The sequence below is a fragment of the Ahaetulla prasina genome, chromosome 2, assembly GCF_028640845.1.
Source record: "Ahaetulla prasina isolate Xishuangbanna chromosome 2, ASM2864084v1, whole genome shotgun sequence".
In the NCBI taxonomy this organism is placed as follows: domain Eukaryota; kingdom Metazoa; phylum Chordata; class Lepidosauria; order Squamata; family Colubridae; genus Ahaetulla; species Ahaetulla prasina.
In genome coordinates this window covers 230,827,950-230,845,934 of record NC_080540.1, presented here as the reverse complement: position 1 = coordinate 230,845,934, position 17,985 = coordinate 230,827,950, and the positions used below count along the sequence as shown (strand labels likewise).

Genomic DNA, 17,985 nt, shown 5'->3' with positions numbered 1-17,985 from the left:
TCCCGCCCCTCGCCTCGCTTGGCAGGGGTCTTTACCTCAGCTTCTCCTTCTCGCCTGTTTTCGGTTTAGTTCCCCGTGAGGCGGGCTGGGTTTTTTTTTCTCCCACGGAACGCGCATTGGAGCTTCTGCCCCGTTCTAGCTTCGGTTGCTGTTGTTTTTTTTCCCTGAGGTTGGGCGCCGCTGAGGAGAGGAAGGGAGGAACTCGACCCGGCGCTTTAGGCCGTCGCCCGGCGTTGGAGCCTCGGCGGTTGCTGGGCTTAACTGAATCCTTCGGCTTTCGAACGGCGCTGCTTCAAGAGCCTGGGCCGGAACGGGCCGAGCGTTGTGTGCGAGCCGAGAGCGAGCGCCGAAGCGCGCCCGCCGCTCTGCTAGGCAGTTGGACGGGGCCGTGTGGTCTCTGCGGACGCGAGTCCGGAGGTGAGCCCCCTCTTTGTCGCCTCCTCGGTTTAAGGAATGGGGAGAGGGAGGCCGGTCGAAGATAGTGGCCTTGGTGTCCCTCCAGCAGTCATGGGCAAAGTAAGAGGTGGGAGAGGGTTGCTTGTCTAAGGTATAATTAAGGCCGACTGCGGTCCCTCAGGCTTTCGGGAGGATCAGGACGAGGACGCCAGGAGAGCTTTGGGAACCGGAGCCGCTCTGCCGGTCCCGCGTGGAGTGGGTGGCGCCCTCCTCCATATGCGCGCGCAATTGCCCTCCATCTCCCCCCCCCCCGGTGCTTCATCTCTTTCTCCCCTCTGCAATACGCCGGCTTTCCATTGCGGTGTCAGGACTGGAGTCCTTGATTTCGTCTTCGGCTGCCCGCGAAGTTTCGGGGTGCCGTGGAAAGAGCTTCGTCTCGTCTCCCGGTGTGAGCAGCGCCACGGCCTAATATAACGGGGCGGAGTGGGGGGGGGTGAAGGTTGCTCGTCTGGTCGTGTTGAGGAGGTCGAGAAATCGAGGCGAGCTCTGGGGTTGTTCAATGGGGGGGGTGCGCTCGGGGAGGGGAGGGGGCTCTGGGAGAGAATGACCTGCGCTGTGCTCGTCCTTCTTTTGTATGCGAGGCAGCTTTGGGAGAGAGAGAGGGGATGAAAGGCATACTGTTCTAGGGGATAGAAAAGCGCCAAGTAGTGCTGGCTGTGTTTCTGAACAAAGCTTTTCTTCCCACGAGCCTCGCCCCACTCCTGCGACCCTGTTTGGATTTTCGTAAGATCTGAAGACGTCTTTTTGGATGAGAATTTCTTTGGAACATTATACTGTACTGTGTTCTTTTAAAGACTTTTGTTGGAGGCTTATACTCTTGGCTAAAACGAATATAAAACAAGTGGGTTTCTGATTCTTATTGAGATCCTAAAGATTTCCTAACCCTTAGCCCTTTTGAAGGTGCAAAGAGACCAGTTTGGAATGACTAACATACATTACAAGATGGGGTTTCTGTTGTTATGAATGAGTAGAGTGTGTTTCTCTTTTTAACAGTGCTGTCATGTATTTCTTTTACATGTTTAATTAAAGGGTTTAGTTGAAACTCTTAAAGAGTTATTCTACTGATTACATTTTTTTGGGGGGAGGGATCCATTGGTTAAAAATTCAAGCAAATCTAGCCTCTATGTAGATTCACATTTTGTCAGGGTAATAATGTAGTCTAGCTTCTTATGTCTTCTGATAGCTTATCCCATGTGTTTGATAGCATATAATCATCCAAACACGCATCCTTTTAAATATATTGCATAGCATGCCTAAAACTATCCTTGCTCAAATAAAAGATGTGTACATTACCAACTCCAAACTTGGAACAAATACATATTTTACCTCTAGTTTATTTTAAATGCATATTCTTGTTAATCTGTATGCCATGACCCTAACATTCCATATTGATGACGTGTTCATTGCATTCTAAGGAAGAATGGCTAAGAGGAAATAGTGCAAACTATTCAAGTTAGCTATGCTAGCTTTATGCTAGCTTTTAATCCTTTATTAAAGGATTTTCAACATGCCCAGGTTCTGGTACATTGTTTGTAGAAAGATATTTGTGAGGAAAAAAAATGAAAAATACAATATCAAGATATTTCTTTTCCACAACATACTGTGACAAAAAAAAATTTCTTTTCCACAAATAAGGTTTTCAAAAACAAAAAATGTGGTCCTGACTAAACCTAGTTTCATGAGAGTTCCCTGAGGCTTAACTAAGAAATGCATGTACAATTCAAAGTATTATCTATAACCGACCAGGGCATTTTACGGCCTTGGGCCAATCTTTTGGCTGTCCCTATCCAGCCCATGTGAGGTTAATTGGAAATTAGAAATCAAATGTAAAATAACTGTATGCCATGCTCACAAAACAACTGCATTGCTTTTATTTTGAAGGCAACTGCTTTTTTTTTTCTTCAATTCATGTTTGTCTGTGCATGCATGTCTATACACCTTCACAGCCTTCCACAACAGTCCCAGTTTCTTATGTGGCTCCTTGGGAAAATTAATTATCTACCCGTGACTACACAGTGTTATCTGGGTCTGGCTATCTATGAAATTGCTTTTCTCTAAATACCCTTTCCCATCCAGTAGGTTCTGACCAAGTAGGCAGGGTTCAGATCCTTTCAGTAAAACAATGACATCTTGTGGGATCCAGTTGTGTACCTTCTCTGTTGTTGCTCCTCCTAAATATTAGGCACAAAGCTGGCTCTACATTAAAAGGCGCAAAAAAGTGACTTTGAGCAGGCCCATAGGATGAAGTGCTTATGATGCTTTTATGGTGATTGAAATTTTTTTTATGTATTTCCCAATGGAGTCATTTAATTTTTTAAATACCTTTTGCATTCTGGTTGTTTTCATTGAGTTTTTAATGTAATCTACTTTGAGTCTTTCCAGTTTGGCAGACATATAAGTGTAATAAATGTTCAGTGTGCAGAAGCGTTCATTATATGTGACATACTCATTATATAGTTTTAATTAAAAATATGTTTCACAAGCTAAATAGAATAGTGTATTTCTGAATTTGAAAGATACTACCAGAAGAGAAGTGCCAGTTAACTTTACTGGCATTAGTTCTTCCTTGGGTTTCAAAATTAATAAATGGAAAAAGGCACCCTATTTCTTCCTATATTGGGAAAATAGAGGGAAAATACCCATTTATAAAATGCTATGACTAGTTAGATATTGTAGAATAAGCTAACGAGTTGATTGCCACCAGACAGACCTATTTTCGACTGGGAATATGAAAAAGTATTAAGTATAGGCAAACTGGCAAATAAGCCACAAAAGTGCAACTCAGCATCCTTCATTATTGCAATGGACATTGCAGTGAGGAATAGTGGAGCTGCTGCACTTGAAGATAAAGATATATACTGCTTCTGTTTCAGAATATTGTTAAAATGGAATTGTGTGGCTATGCAGTACCCTCATTCTTTGCAAATAAAATAAAGGTATTTCCTGTGTTTTGTTGAAAGATTGGTAAAATATTGGTGTTAAAATTAGGGATACATATAGTCCTCATTCAAGGTTACAATAGCACTGAAAAAATTATTTATGACTGATTTTCCCACTTATGACCATTGCAGCATCTCCCTGGTCAAAATTTGGGTGGTTGGCAACTGGCATGTATTTATGACAGTTGCACTGTCCTGAGGTAATGTTGTCACCCTTTGTAACCTTTCCAGCTGGCTTTCAACAAGCCAGATTCACTAATGACCATAATGATCACTTAACAACTGCAGTGATTCATATAACTGAGGCAAAAAGGTGATAAAATGGAGCAAAACTCAATTAAATGCCTTGTTGCTTGGCAATGGAAATTTTGGGCTCAATTGTGGTCATAGGTTGAGGACTACCTGTACTTTTTGTTTTGCACTACTTTTATATTGATAGCCTTTGTGATGACTTGATTGTTTCATTCATAGGCTGAAGCCATATCACATAACTAAGGGAAAAGGTTGGGATTATCAGGGTGTAATATGTCACAGTAAGGTCAGGGCCTTCATGCATACGCATTTCTCATTCTCTCTCATTCATGACATAGGCCTGTTTAGAAGCTGAGGAATAAAATTTAAGCAAATGTTTTGTAATTTAAAAGCAACAACTAGTCTTTCATTATTGTGGCTGGAATATCAGAGAACGTTATCTGCTGGTTTGAAGGTTGAAAAATCTAGAATGAGTTCTCATTATTATTTTTTTGAATGCACCTAAAATCATGAAAGATCCATCTGCTATCATCTTATGCACACATTGGAATAAATTCTGTTGAACTAAAAAGTGTGATTTTTGAGAATTCATTGGGTTGCAAGACTGATCTATAATCTTTCCATTTACTATTTGCTCAGGTTCTATCAAACATTCAAGTGGAAGTCACTCATATATGGATGGGGCTGTGAGAAAAGATATATTTAATGAAGTAGTCTTTTTTCACTTAATTGGTAGTACAGAAATGTCTCTGAATTCTATATTGAAAATATTAGCGTCTATTTTTAAGCATGCACATTGCTGAGCTAACTGCATAGTGAAAATGTGCCACAGTATAGCTTGCTTTAATATATCTTCTTAGTCACACTTCTAAAGGAAGTAGTATTAGCATCATGGGTACTGCTATCAGATTGCTTGTTATGCAAAGGTGTTACACCAGCTCATATTTAATACAGCATATTGCATATGTGTTAAATTTGTAAGTAGCTCAATAAAGAAAAACAGATTTAATATCTAAGTTATTTAGCAATCTAGTAGAGCAAGAACTGCTAGAATACAACTGTACCAAGCAGCAAGTTCCATGGGTTTTATTGTTCAAAATAGTTATGGAACATAACATACATTTAGAAAGTATCATTTTTGCCATTTTTCAGTAAAACATAACTTGAATTGTGTTAGTTAAAATTCATTTTTCTAAAACTAAATGAATTCCTTTTCCAAAAATGAAAGCGCCTGTTTCTATCTAAATTTCTCCTTTGTCTGTAAATTTGTTTTGGAGTCTTGTGATATATTTGTGTGACATTTGCTACTGTGTAGTACCATTGCTAGTTCTGTAATAAAATGTCCTTTGACTTCTGAGAAATAGTGCATCCAATTTATTTTGCATCCAATTTACTTTTTTAAAGAAACTAGATAAAAGAACTGCAGACGTTTCGGTTATCGTTTAATTCCTGAGGTTCTTGTTTTTCAAGGGGGGGAATAAATGCACAGTATGTGTATATACTTAATCAAAAGCTTTATTATTAAGGAAGATCATAGCATTCTTGGTACAATGTGTTCTGGTTAGAATAGGGTGTTCAATGCAGTGATGTATTTTAAGATCCCAATGCTTTTAATAAGGTTTTTAAACTTTACTACAAGAACAACAATAAAAATACAACAGAAGTTACAATCCCATAGTTGGAGCAGAATCAAACTAAAGCCAATTAAATGCCAAACAAAACAAAGAAGAATCCACTCTGGTCCCCAAAGTTATGTGTGAAGCCAGACGTTTTGAAAACAATAAATAGTCACTATTCAGATATAAAACAGACAAAAGTGTTTGGATTTGGCATAGCAACCCTAATGGTTCCTGTCTGTGACTGCTCCTTTTGCTGATGTCTCATGATTGCTGCATGGATTCAGGAAAATTAGATATTAAAAAGTATGGTTCAACCATGGTAACTATAATTAATATTGTGATTTAAAGTTACAATTTAGTTTGTTTAAAATGTTTGCATGATGTACTAGTAAAAAGTAAACAAATAGAAGTGTGCTGTTGGAATTATATAAAATTCTTGGCTTCTAGATTTTGGCATATTCTTTTTCACCTAGTATCTCAGCAACATTTGTATTACTTAGTCAAACAGCATTTCCTTAGGTGGAGGTAGCAGCTTAAAAACTCTTGGTGGCTCAATCAAGGTCATCATTAGGTAATCAATATTAGACAAGAACCCAAGTTCTTTTTCCTGCCCACTATGGCTTTTTGTCTACACACATGCAGTGGGCTTGCAGTCACTTATGCCTTAGTCATTACCCATCTTGACTATTACAGCACATTCTACATGGGGCTGACCTTGAAAAGTATCTGGAAGGTCCAATTGGTTCAAAATGAGACAGCCTGCATGGTTTTGTGCAGGCCCAGATGTGCGTATGTGTCAGCTCTCCTTCAGGAGCTTTATTGGCTGTTGACTTGCTTTTGGATACAATTCATTAGCACTAGCACTTAGACTTATATACCGCTTCACAGTGCTTTACAGCCCTCTTTAAGCGGTTTATAGTCAGCATATTGCCCCCAACAATCTGGGTCCTCATTTTACCAACCTCGGAAGGATGGAAGGCTGATTCAGCCTTGTGCCTGGTGAGATTTGAACTGCCAAACTGCTGGCAACCGGTAATCAGCAGAAGTAGCCTGCAATTCTGCATTCTAACCACTGTGCCACTGCGGCTTAATGTGCCGATTGTCACTTTTAAAGCCCTACATGGTTTGGGACCAGGCTATCTGAAAGACGATATTTTCAGAGAGAGGGGGGAAGAAGGGAATGTTGCTGGTCCCCTCTCCTAAGGAGGTACATCCGATGGAATCCAGAAGAAGGGCCTTCCCCATGGTGGTTTCCTCCCTTTGGGACACAATCCCTGAGGAGATTAGATTGGCTTCCATTTTGAAACTTTTGCAAGGCCCTGAACCCCTGGTTTTGCCAATGCGTCTGGCGAACTCAGAGTGGGATGGATCCCATCAAGTGACTTATATGATTGATTGTTGTTGCCAGGGTGTGGGGGGGTATTGTTTTTACTGTATTTATATTGGATTCTATTTTTATAAGCCACTCTGAGTCACAGAGAAAGAGAGTGGGTGGCCATATAAATTCAAACAAACAAACAAACAAATAAAAAACAGTCCTCTATTAATGACCATAAATGGGATAATGAACTAAACAACATGGTTGTAAAGTTGAAAATCATGTAACACAACAACCTATGACAGCAGTTCCAGTTGTAGTTCTTAAGAAAATTGTGCAGCTTTAAGCACAATGTGACCCAAATTGCAAGCATGTTGCCCACCACAGGAACACTGCAATGGCTGCAACTTTGAGGACTAGCCATAAGTCTCTGTGCTCAGGTTTCTGTAACTTAGACCAGTAGCTGAATAAATGGTCATTAACAAATGAATACCTGTATATATCCTTTTTATCTTTCAAATTTTTTAAATGGGCGTACTAATTTGTAGTGGCATTAGAAGAATTGTTTTGCTAGTAGCAGTTATATGCCTAAATCTTCACTAGAATCCTTTTGTCAAGTGTTATTTTGAAATAAGTCATTTCCCCTGTTTGAACTTATTAAAGAATTAACAACATAAAGACTTTAAAGGAGTTAAAAACAAAATCATTAGTCTCATTGAGGCAAATGAAAACTATTTCTTCTCCTAAGTCAAAAGGCCTCTTCAAAACTGTGTTTCAGCTTGTGGACTATTCTGTGCATAAGGTGCCTTTTACCAGAGTTGCTTTATTATTATTTTATTATTATATTGTTATATTTTGTAAATCTTTTTGTAAGCTTTGCAATATATTGGCTGTTTATGAAAAAAAATACACTCAAAATTTCAGTTTATTATGAATGTCACATCTGCTGCATTAATCATTGCTTTGTCATATCTAAGTTGGTTGCAACTTAAAAGTGGTTACTAAATAGTGTTGTGTTGATCTATAACTGAGCTTAAGTGGAAAGCTGAATAACATTCCTAATTGTATTATATAATGTTCCACTTCAGAAACAAAAGGTAATGAGTTTACCATTAATAAAGTTTTTTTCTTGGAACTCTGATTCCTTCTTAATCAAAATTTTGACTTGAAAGCCCTATGATAGCTGTTTTAGCAATAATTACTTATATAATATTGGTATTTTATGTAAAAGTTCAATGTTTTACTGAAAATGTGTAACAAATTTGATCCACTCCTTTTTAACTTTTCTAAAATTCCTGATATATTAGTGTTTGAAATTATTATGATTATGATTATTATTTTCCTACTAGAAGGTAACATCCTTTTCCTCTTATTTCAGATTGGAGGATGAACAATCTTTCATTTAGTGAACTCTGCTGCCTATTCTGTTGCCCACCATGTCCAGGAAAAATAGCTTCCAAACTGGCATTTTTGCCCCCAGACCCCACCTATACACTCATGTGTGATGAAAGTGGGAGTCGTTGGACTCTACATCTTTCTGATCGAGCAGACTGGCAATACTCTTCTAGAGAAAAAGATGCTATTGAATGTTTCATGACTAGAACCAGCAAAGGTAACAGGATTGCCTGTATGTTTGTGCGTTGTTCCCCTAGCGCCAAGTATACTTTACTTTTCTCGCATGGGAATGCTGTTGATTTAGGCCAGATGAGCAGCTTTTACATAGGACTTGGTTCACGGATTAATTGCAACATATTTTCATATGATTATTCTGGATATGGAGCAAGTTCTGGAAAACCAACAGAGAAGAATTTGTATGCTGACATCGATGCTGCTTGGGTAGCTCTTAGAACAAGGTAAATAGAATTACATTATTTCACAAAGTTAGTAGAATTTTTGTTTATTCTCATAGTGAATTTGACTGTGTGCATAATGCAGAAGCCACCCTGAAGATGTTTATCTGAGCATTGAGAAAAATCTGCAGAATGGACCAATTGTGGTATGGGGACTGAGGGAAAAGGTAGAGTTAGTGGCTGTATGCTACAGTGACTGTAACTGTGCTCATATTTTTTCCCTGCCAGTATTATTCAGATTTTTTCAATCATGAGGGAAGCTTTATTAGAGACTTGTAAGAAATAAGATGTGAGGAAATTGGACTCTACTTGCCCTGGTTTGCCCAGCTCTTTGAGAGATTTTACATTAAAAATCTGTTTATATTGTCTTTGTTTTAATTCACTAAGTAAAGTAAGGGACATGTTATTAATTCATGAGAAATAATGCTTTTGTTTACATTGTGACGGAGTTCAGATCAATAAAGTATAAAGTGTAGGTTAGTAAAATATTAATATTATTGATTTATTTTCCATTGACAAGGAAAATCAAATGAGAGGTGCTACATTGAATCAGTACTTCAGATTAATTCATATCTTAGAAAATAGATTATTGGAATCAAGCTGACTTAGTGTGGTAAGGATTCTACATTGAATGCTTTCTTATATTAAAGCATCATTGTTTAAGTTCCCATCATTCTAAGCCATCATGTAGTTTATTTATATTTAGCACTGTATTACAGAAATCCATTTTGATTTGTACACCATGTTAATGGCTGCTTGTTATATGTAAACTAGAGCAATAGTTTAAAATAATGACTTAGTATTAACCTACCTATTGTGCCTCTTCTGTGGCTTGAATATTAAAAATGAAAGTTTTATGCAGCCATCTGATATGCATATTTAAGGATTTTTTTTGACACTTAAAAAAAAATCTGGGTATCTCACAGAGAGCTAAGACTTCCTATCTTTTTGCTCTGTTCATTTTTATTTTGAAAAGATACATTCCAAATTCCTTTACTTTCCTACATCCTTCCCAACAGCACCTGTGCCATCCTTTCCTCACTGATTATAGTAGAAACAGCAGCTGTTGCTGTTTTTAACTCAGTGTGTGTACTACTTACTTGAATATTTCTGGTTAAACCACACATGCAGTTTCAGCAATATCTTAGTGGATGGTTGCACTGTATTTTTCATTCTTGTTGTAGGTGGAGAGGAAGAATATTTGTGAACAAGCTGTTGTCATGCTTCTGTTTATCGAGAGCAGTTACTGTTTGCTCCAGTTAGTAGTGGGTTACCTTTTATTGTTGTTACTAGGCATGATGGTTTTTTTTACAAACTAATTTCTTAGCCTTTAAAAAAATATGTAATCTAATTGAGGCTAACTGATGTTTCCAGCACATTTCTGTCTTCTTTATTCCTATGTTTTTCAAAAATATTTTTGCATTGTAAGGCAGTCACTCTTTATGTTTTTATGTTTTAATTACTTGGAAATGCATATAGAAAGAGGGATTTGTTTATTTGTTCTTAAAAACTTGCATATGTTAACTAAATAACCCCCTCAATTTTATTGACTGTGTACAGGATTCTATATAAGTCTTGAGCCTTGAGTAATTATTGGAACCTCTAGTTTGAAACAAGATAAACCAGATCCTTGCCTAAATACTTATAAATTAGTAGGTCAGTGTTTGTTATGATTTTATGGTGGAGTAGGGATAAATAATAATTTAAATAGCTTTAAAGTTTGACCATACCTTGTATGCTTATTTGTTTTTAAAGCAGTAGATGTTACTAACAGCAAATCCATTTAAATGGCCTTTTAGTCAGGTGACATTGAAGTTGAGAACTGTATGATTTCTAGTACCTTTTATATTTTTGAGTAGTTCCTTGATCGGAATACTTCCTGTTATTTCTTAATTAGAAATTGTGCAATTACTAGTATACTTTTTGTAGATGTTCTAAGATAGGGGTGGGGGGCTGCTGATGCTGTAAATCAGTGTGCCTGAATTAAACTGAAATTTCCAGGTGTGTAAACTTCATATCACAGAATTACTCAGGCAGATGACAGCTGATGAGAATTCTAGTAGTTGCTCCACACACGTAAAAGTTACCAACTTCGGAAAACACTGCTCTAAATATTGATGTATTGCTTGCCTCATTGCTTGTTTGGCTTCCTGCCTGGCATTCTAGCTGACATAAAACGGAAGTTGTCATTCAGCAAAAAAAAGGAGCATCATACATTCCTCTCACCAGAAAGAATGAGGCGTGATTCTGTCTGTGTATGTAAAACCAGTTTAGAAAAATGTAATTGGATTAATAAACTATGCGCTATGTGTTTCAGAAAGCAATATAGACGTGGAACAGCCATCTGAGATGACAAATATCTGTCAAATGTTGAATTCCATTTTTATAAACTTGTCTTTAGACATTACTTAAAAAACATAGTAATAACTATTTTTTAGTCTTAAAAGTATAATATTCTTGGTACATTCACTTAAAAGTATTTCCCTGAGTACCGGTATAATTTTTTGAATTTATGAAACTTTTTTATCCTTTATGAAAGGGATAAAATGATTTATTTTTTTACATTCTGTAAGATACATAATTTTACTATTTTATGTGCACTTGTATATTTATTGATAGCATATTTCTTCACTTTGAAATTACATAAAACACTACTTTTTCAGATACGGAATTCGCCCTGAAAATGTGATTATATATGGCCAGAGCATAGGAACTGTGCCATCTGTGGATCTTGCTGCTCGTTATGAAAGTGCTGCTGTAATTCTACATTCTCCTCTGACCTCAGGAATGCGAGTAGCTTTTCCTGATATAAAGAAAACATACTGCTTTGATGCATTCCCAAAGTAAGTTTTACTATGCTTGTTTTTAAAATGCAATTAGAAATTAGTTATTTCATCCATATATTCTTTTGCTTGAATGTCAAAAGAAAAATCATTAAATGAGAAACTTGTTTTGGGTAATTGGATTTTTTTTCTTTCATGCTGCTATATATCAGACAGTTAAAACATTAAACAAAATCTGTGGGTTGCAATAAAGCCTGCCCATCTGCATACAGGTAGTCCTTGACTTAGGGTCATTTATTTAGTGATTGTTTGACGTTACAATGACACAGATATAAGTGATTACAACTAGTCCTCACACTTAACAACTGTCGCATCATTCCCCCATGTGATATTGTTCTGAGTAATGGACTCAAGGCAGTCAAGACTGACAGTTTGCTCAGGTTCAAGAAGACCTTTATTGTGCACATTGTATCGGCATTTAGAAAGGTGAAGTTAGCTCTAAAGCAGGGGTGTCCAAAGTTTTTTTGGTGAGGGCCAAATACAGAAAAATAAGCAAAGGCACGGGCCACACCATTGAACGGGGGGGGGGGCTAATTTTTTTCGTACCAGTTCTGTGGGCGTGGCTTATTTTGGGGTGTGGCTGAGGAACTCTGGGAATTGAAGTCCACAAGTCTTAAAGAGACCAAGTTTGGACACCCCTGATCTTGGCTTTTGTTTTGTATTTGGTATGAACTTGAAACTCCCTTCATTATTCCCTGCCCAAGGGGTGGAGGCGCGAGGAGCCTCGCCAGGCGGCCTGAGGAAGGCGAGGGTAGAACTGCTGGGGTCGGGCACGGCCAGCAGCTTCTTTCCCGCTCGCCACCGCCTCCTCCGCCCCCTCCCTTCGTTATTCCCTGCCCAAGGGGTGGAGGCGCGAGGAGCCTCGCCAAGCGGCCGAGGAAGGCGAGGGTAGAACTGCTGGGGTCAGGCACGGCCAGCAGCCTCTTTCCCGCTCACCGCCTCCTCCGCCCCCTCCCTTCATTATTCCCCGCCTATGGGGAGGAGCCACGAGCCTCGCAGCGAACCACCGGGCAAGTACCGGGAGGCGGCCGAAAAGGGCCATATTCAATTATACTTTCAGAATTTGCTGCGGGCCAATAAAAACTGACCCGCGGGCCGCAGTTGGCCCGCGGGCCGTAGTTTGGACACCCCTGCTCGAAAGGGTTTCCGCACTCAGGGATAGTTAAAAGAATAGAAATTCCCACCACCCCCCCCCCCTGTGTCTTTTAGATCACATGGGCCAATCAATGTTTCAACAGGTGCCTGTTGACATGGCCTTGGTTCACATGCCGGCTGGTAGTTGTTTTGACTAGCTGAGGCACCACATCCCTAAGCTTTCTTCTTTTCCCCCCTCCCCACCTTGTGAATGGCAACCAAGAAAGGAAGCATGAGTGAGCATGAGAAAGAATGGAGTTGTTTTGCAAGTTGACACCATGGTCACAGGATCAGGTGCAAACTGGTAGGTATTTATGATGGTTGCAGCATCCCAGGGTCATGGGATCACCATTTGGGATCTTTGCAGCTGACTTCTGACAATCAGCCAGTGGGGGAAGGTGTATTCACTTAATGACCACATGATTGACTTAACAATTACAGTCATTTGCTTAACAACCATGACAAAAAAGGTTGTCAAATTGGGTATGACTCACTTAACAACTGCCTTGCTTAGCAGTAGAAATTCTGATTCCAGTTACGGTTGTATGTTGAGGACTACCTATATTCAAGTTTTTACCTTTTGCAGAAAGAAATAGGTTACATGAAACAGGCCAGCAACTTTTTCCAGTGCTTCCATCTTCATTAAGTCTTCAACATAATTAATGCATTGCTGCAAAATGTTGTCTTATTCTTTGAAACATGGAGGTGGTGTTGGGAACCTAAGGAGAAGTTAGAGAAAACCCTCACTTACTGTTTTTCAGTTAACAGTAGAATTCTGCTATATAAGGTATATGGCAGGATGCTAATCCTGTATTTTTTGTCCAAAAGTTTAATTTCTGCATGAATTTGTGTGACCTGGTTTTGAAAATCTCCACCAAATAAACTCTCTAATGGCACACTGTCAATAAAGCATAGTAAATATTAGTTTTAACCATATATGCATGTAAAACATCTGTGGAATTTTCTGCTATGTGTGTTATTTTTCTTCTGTGTTTCTGTAGTATTGACAAGATATCTAAAATAACTTCTCCGGTGTTAATAATCCATGGGACTGAAGATGAAGTGATTGACTTTTCACATGGCCTAGCATTATTTGAACGTTGCCAAAGACCTGTGGAACCATTGTGGCTTGAAGGGGCAGGACACAATGATGTGGAACTTTACGTACAGTATCTTGAAAGATTAAAACAGTTTGTATCACAGGAACTGGTGAATTTGTAAACCGCTTTGTTTAGTTACTTGTTGAATTTCATTGCTGAACTCCAGATCTTAATAGCCACAACATAAAACCTGATGGTTTTGTTTTCAAATCAGGTCAGTTGCCTTCATAAATGTACAGGTAAAATGATTTGTAAACATAATTAATGAAGGTTTTAATGCCAGTATTAACTGGAATTATAGATGATGGAACAAAACCTGTGTAGTTTATATATTTTGTGCAAGTTTTCTTATATACTTAAGTCAATTTGCAAATCTTTTTAAGATGTACAACAATCTTAGAAGGAAGTACAATTTTAATTATGTAAACTCTGATGCTGTAAACATGTTGCCAAATGCTTTAGCATATCCCAAACAAGTTTATATACAATATTTTTAAAACATCTCAAAATGTACTGTGACATGTTCTGTTGCACAGGTATAATTGAAGCCGTTATAAAATACAAATAGCCATTGCATTTGAAGGAATAAAAAAGAATGAAGACAACCACTTGAATTTTACAGGCCTTATTATAGGGAGCAAATCAAAATAAGTATTTTATTACCTTGTCGTCTTCTCAGTGTTTTTGTTCTTTTCCTAACTGATTAATGGCCAAAAATGCTGTTTTCAAAGCACTGCTCTATTAACAAGGCCAATAGAAACTCAACAAAATACAGAACCAATATCTCCGTGATATTGGCAAGTAATCTACGGAACTTTATATACAGCTATTTTAAAATAATCATGTAAAAATCTTCCAAAAAATCTAATATTGATTTGATTTTTTTATATAGACAAACTTACAGACTTAGTTGACACTTTGATTTGAATGTTTTACAATATAGAATTGTTTCAATTATTATGAAAAGTTTACTAATGTACTCCTATATAGTAAAACAAATGTTGACAACTCATCATAAAATAAGCTGCCTTTCCCTAGAATACATTTTTGCTTGAATAAAATTAAAAATATAGCCTGACTTGTAAGCAAAATAATATTCAAATACACACTTTGCTTCTAATTTTAAAGCCTTATGTAGTTAACCTGTTCTGCTTATTCTTGTGATTGTCTGAGAATATTGTATGATGTATTGTAAATGCTTAGATTCGGATTGTTTAACTCTTAAGAAAAATTCTACAATTCTGAAGTGTTTGTGCAAAACATAAACTGTTCCTGATTAGTTCTTTCTCTGTGAATAACAGTAAGAGAGCACAATTTCTGATGTGACTAAAACATCTTGCTAAACTCTAGTGATTCCTAAAATCTAGATCGATTTCTTGTTGCCAGCGGTTTTACTACTTATAGCATCCACTTTTTTAGGGGATAGAAGACATTTGACAAGTGTATGCTGCCATTTTGAGCAAGCCATTGTGGCTTCTAATTAAATTGCTTTTTTGATTTCATAAATGAAGGACTTAATATATTAAATATATAAGGCAAACTGTGAGTTGTCACAATAGCTAGCAAATGTTTGTCAGTTACAGTGTTAGATCTAGGAAAAGTAATGATTCAATCCATACCATTTTAATATGTTTAATATGCCTAAGCCAACCTTCATGAACTAATTGTATCCCATGGCAATTTGATCACGCAGAGACTGAATCCAAGAAAAATAGCAACCAGTTCTTTGCTTGAGATGCTGTTTTACCAGTATAATTTAAAGGATATCTTTTATTAGTATATTTAAAAATACATACCTTGTCCAGTTAGAGTGATGCACTAGCGATTGGATTCAGTTTTAGTTATTAGTCCCATAAATTTAATGACTTCAGTGGGTGCATTCCAAAATCAATAAAATCTCAATGCTTGGAGCTTGATCATTGATCCTAAAAATAGTTTTGATTTGAATGAAATACTGAGAAAATTGATTACATTTTGGTAATTTTAACTTTTTGAGTTTCAGATTTCTTTTTGACTTTCAGATTACATCTTTTCTCTAAAATCCTTAATAATTCAGATTAAAAGTTGCTCTAGTAAAGTTCAATTTAATATCAATATTGTTTCATATATCCTTTCTTAGAACAGTGGAATAAATAGGGTCAAAAGTGATTTCTACCAGCCAAAGATGTAGATTGGGATTGATGAATATATGAATTACTGTTGTGTGCTGGTGCAAGCAACTTGCCATTTTACAATAGAGTGTTTGTATCAGTAGCAAGCTCATTTATATTATGATTAAATTGCCCTACATTTCAGATTGTATTTACTAAGAATGTAGAATTTGCCACTCTGTATGATTTGGTTGTTAGGCAATGAGTTTTCCCCTAGTGGCTATTATCAACAGTAATTTACAACTACAGCTGCTTTGTCTTTCAATCATCTGCATTCATATAGGAGAAGTATATGGGTAAAGTTGTGCATTTATTTACTAGCAGTAAAGCGATAAGTACTGCCTCTGGATGTAGCAACTTAATGTAAAAGATATAACACTATACCGTCCATTCCATCCATATTAAATAAGCATGATAAGTTTTACCTTACCAAAACAAATCAGTGATAACTTTTAAGTAATCTGAATTATGTACTTTTGATGCATACTGGCTCTTATGGGGTGGGAGAAATATGATTCCATCTAATAGGACACAAGCATACTGTTAAGAAATAACATTTCAATTTTACTTAATAGTAAAATTGTTAGTAAAATTGTATTCCTAAAACATATTTTTTACAATAATTTTTAGAAGAGGAAAAGGAAAAGGGTGGTAAATTGCTTCCCCCCATCCACCCAAGAGATTTTAAGAGTTTGGCAGGCATTTAAGGCAATACTGACAGTTCCAGATCAAATTTGTTTCTGGTTCTTCATTATTACTGACTCAGTTATGGTAATTTCAGCAGAACCCAGAGATAAAAGCCATTAGTGAAAAAAGTCTTGCCATCTTTATTATGAAATTGGTGGTTTTAAAAAACTTTACGCTAATAAATATATTCACTTTTGTGCTGTGTCAAGCTGGGTAACTATAATGATCACTGATATGCGGCCCAATTGGATGCTATAGTTTGCAAGTAAATGGATGTAATTGTCTAATATAATACTGCACACTACCTCAAACTGACCCTATTACTCTTGGGTAGTTGAGCCTCCACATTTGGAAATGTGGATACAAGGTAATGACAGATATATACATAATTCCAGAAAATAAACAATTTAAAGAAGTCTTGTAAGTGGAAACTATTTAGATTAAGTTAATCTTGAATGTTAATCTTTACTATGTTTGCTTGTGTTTGTCCTTTTGTTTAACATTAGATTAATTCAGTGTCAAGCCTGGTCCTAAGCTTTACTCTGGAATTATTTCTGTTTTAAAAAATCCTGCTAATCATTGTACATTTAGACAGCTCAAATAAAACCTAGCTTTTGATTATAGTGTTTCAATTTTTTTTATAAATGGTAATGGAATCCTGTTTTCAGTATTGTTTTATAATTTTCACCATCATGTAATTTTGGTCGTCTTTCAGAAGATGGCTAGAACATAGTCTGTTCTAAATTTATGAGATACTCGTTATGGAACTTTTTTGGGGGGGTTGGGGGGGAGTCAATGCAACTGAAATTGTTGAAGGACTAATTAAATTTCTCAAATGTATGCTAAAGTTGGCTGGTTGACTATTAGCAATTAAAAAAAAAACTTAAATCAGTGGGCCCTTTCTTTGTGAAGTGTAAAATTGAACCTAATTCTGGGAACTACTATACTGATATAGTAATAAATGTATCTACAGACTGCTGCCAGTGTGCAAAACTTCAGAACTGAGGCTAGGGCTAGAGAAAAAACCCAATTTAAATTTATTAACATGATCCTCACATATTAAATATCTTTAATATGTGGCTTTAATGGGCTTCTTTCTTTCATTAAAAATCAGTTTGGTGATATTTTATAGGCTACATCAAAAGTTTGGTGGTGGAGAGTCTGAATCCTCTGTATGCATTATTTCCTTTTAAGCAAAATTATCTTTATGCCTATCTGGTAGTAATTGTAAAATATTTTTTCCACTGTTAAATACTTGGTAGAAGAATCAGAACTCCAACTCTTCTCTAGCTTCATTATTAATCTACTTCATGCTACCAAACCTGAGTTTTATATTCAGTATCAGAGTGCACGTATGAGACGAACTTTGAGGACTGAATATTGCAATAGATTGTGCAAACTGAAACATAAAAACCCATTAAAATGTGATTTAATTAAGGCTTTCAGTTTAGTTTCTAAATTAATCCCATGGATGATTCTGTTAAGAGAAAATTTAATATATTTGTTGAGGATTCATCCATTCTGGTTCACATTTATACTTGCATACAAAAATTTAGGCACCCCAAATAACATTGTATGTTTCAATGAATTTCCAATCAGCAGAAGATAACACAACCTTTACATGGTACAAATTTAAA

The 17,985-nt window shown here is 36.8% G+C and overlaps 1 protein-coding gene across 2 annotated transcripts; it reads left to right on the top strand.

Moving 5' to 3' along the window:
* Window positions 1–20: 20 nt before the first annotated feature.
* On the top strand, window positions 21–17,021 carry ABHD17B (abhydrolase domain containing 17B, depalmitoylase). Of its 2 annotated transcripts, none has more exons than XM_058168733.1 (4): window positions 21–417; window positions 7,963–8,437; window positions 11,098–11,277; window positions 13,413–17,019. In XM_058168733.1, the coding sequence occupies exons 2-4, from the start codon at window positions 7,971–7,973 to the stop codon at window positions 13,630–13,632; spliced, it is 867 nt and encodes a 288-aa protein (XP_058024716.1). In that variant the 5' UTR covers window positions 21–417; window positions 7,963–7,970; the 3' UTR covers window positions 13,633–17,019. The 2 variants fall into 2 exon arrangements, with proteins under 2 accessions (XP_058024716.1, XP_058024715.1); XM_058168732.1 differs by lacking the exon at window positions 21–417 and adding an exon at window positions 435–844 and having other exon boundaries at window positions 13,413–17,021.
* The last annotated feature ends 964 nt before the right edge of the window (window positions 17,022–17,985 follow it).

Bases quoted from the DNA above. Each gene is read 5' to 3' on its own strand.
- ABHD17B (XM_058168732.1), top strand. From the start codon at position 673: ATGCGCGCGCAATTGCCCTCCATCTCCCCCCCCCCCGGTGCTTCATCT. The intron at 845-7,962 runs GTGAGCAGCGCC...CTCTTATTTCAG, and splicing joins GCTTCGTCTCGTCTCCCGGT to ATTGGAGGATGAACAATCTT. The intron at 11,278-13,412 runs GTAAGTTTTACT...GTGTTTCTGTAG, and splicing joins TGCTTTGATGCATTCCCAAA to TATTGACAAGATATCTAAAA.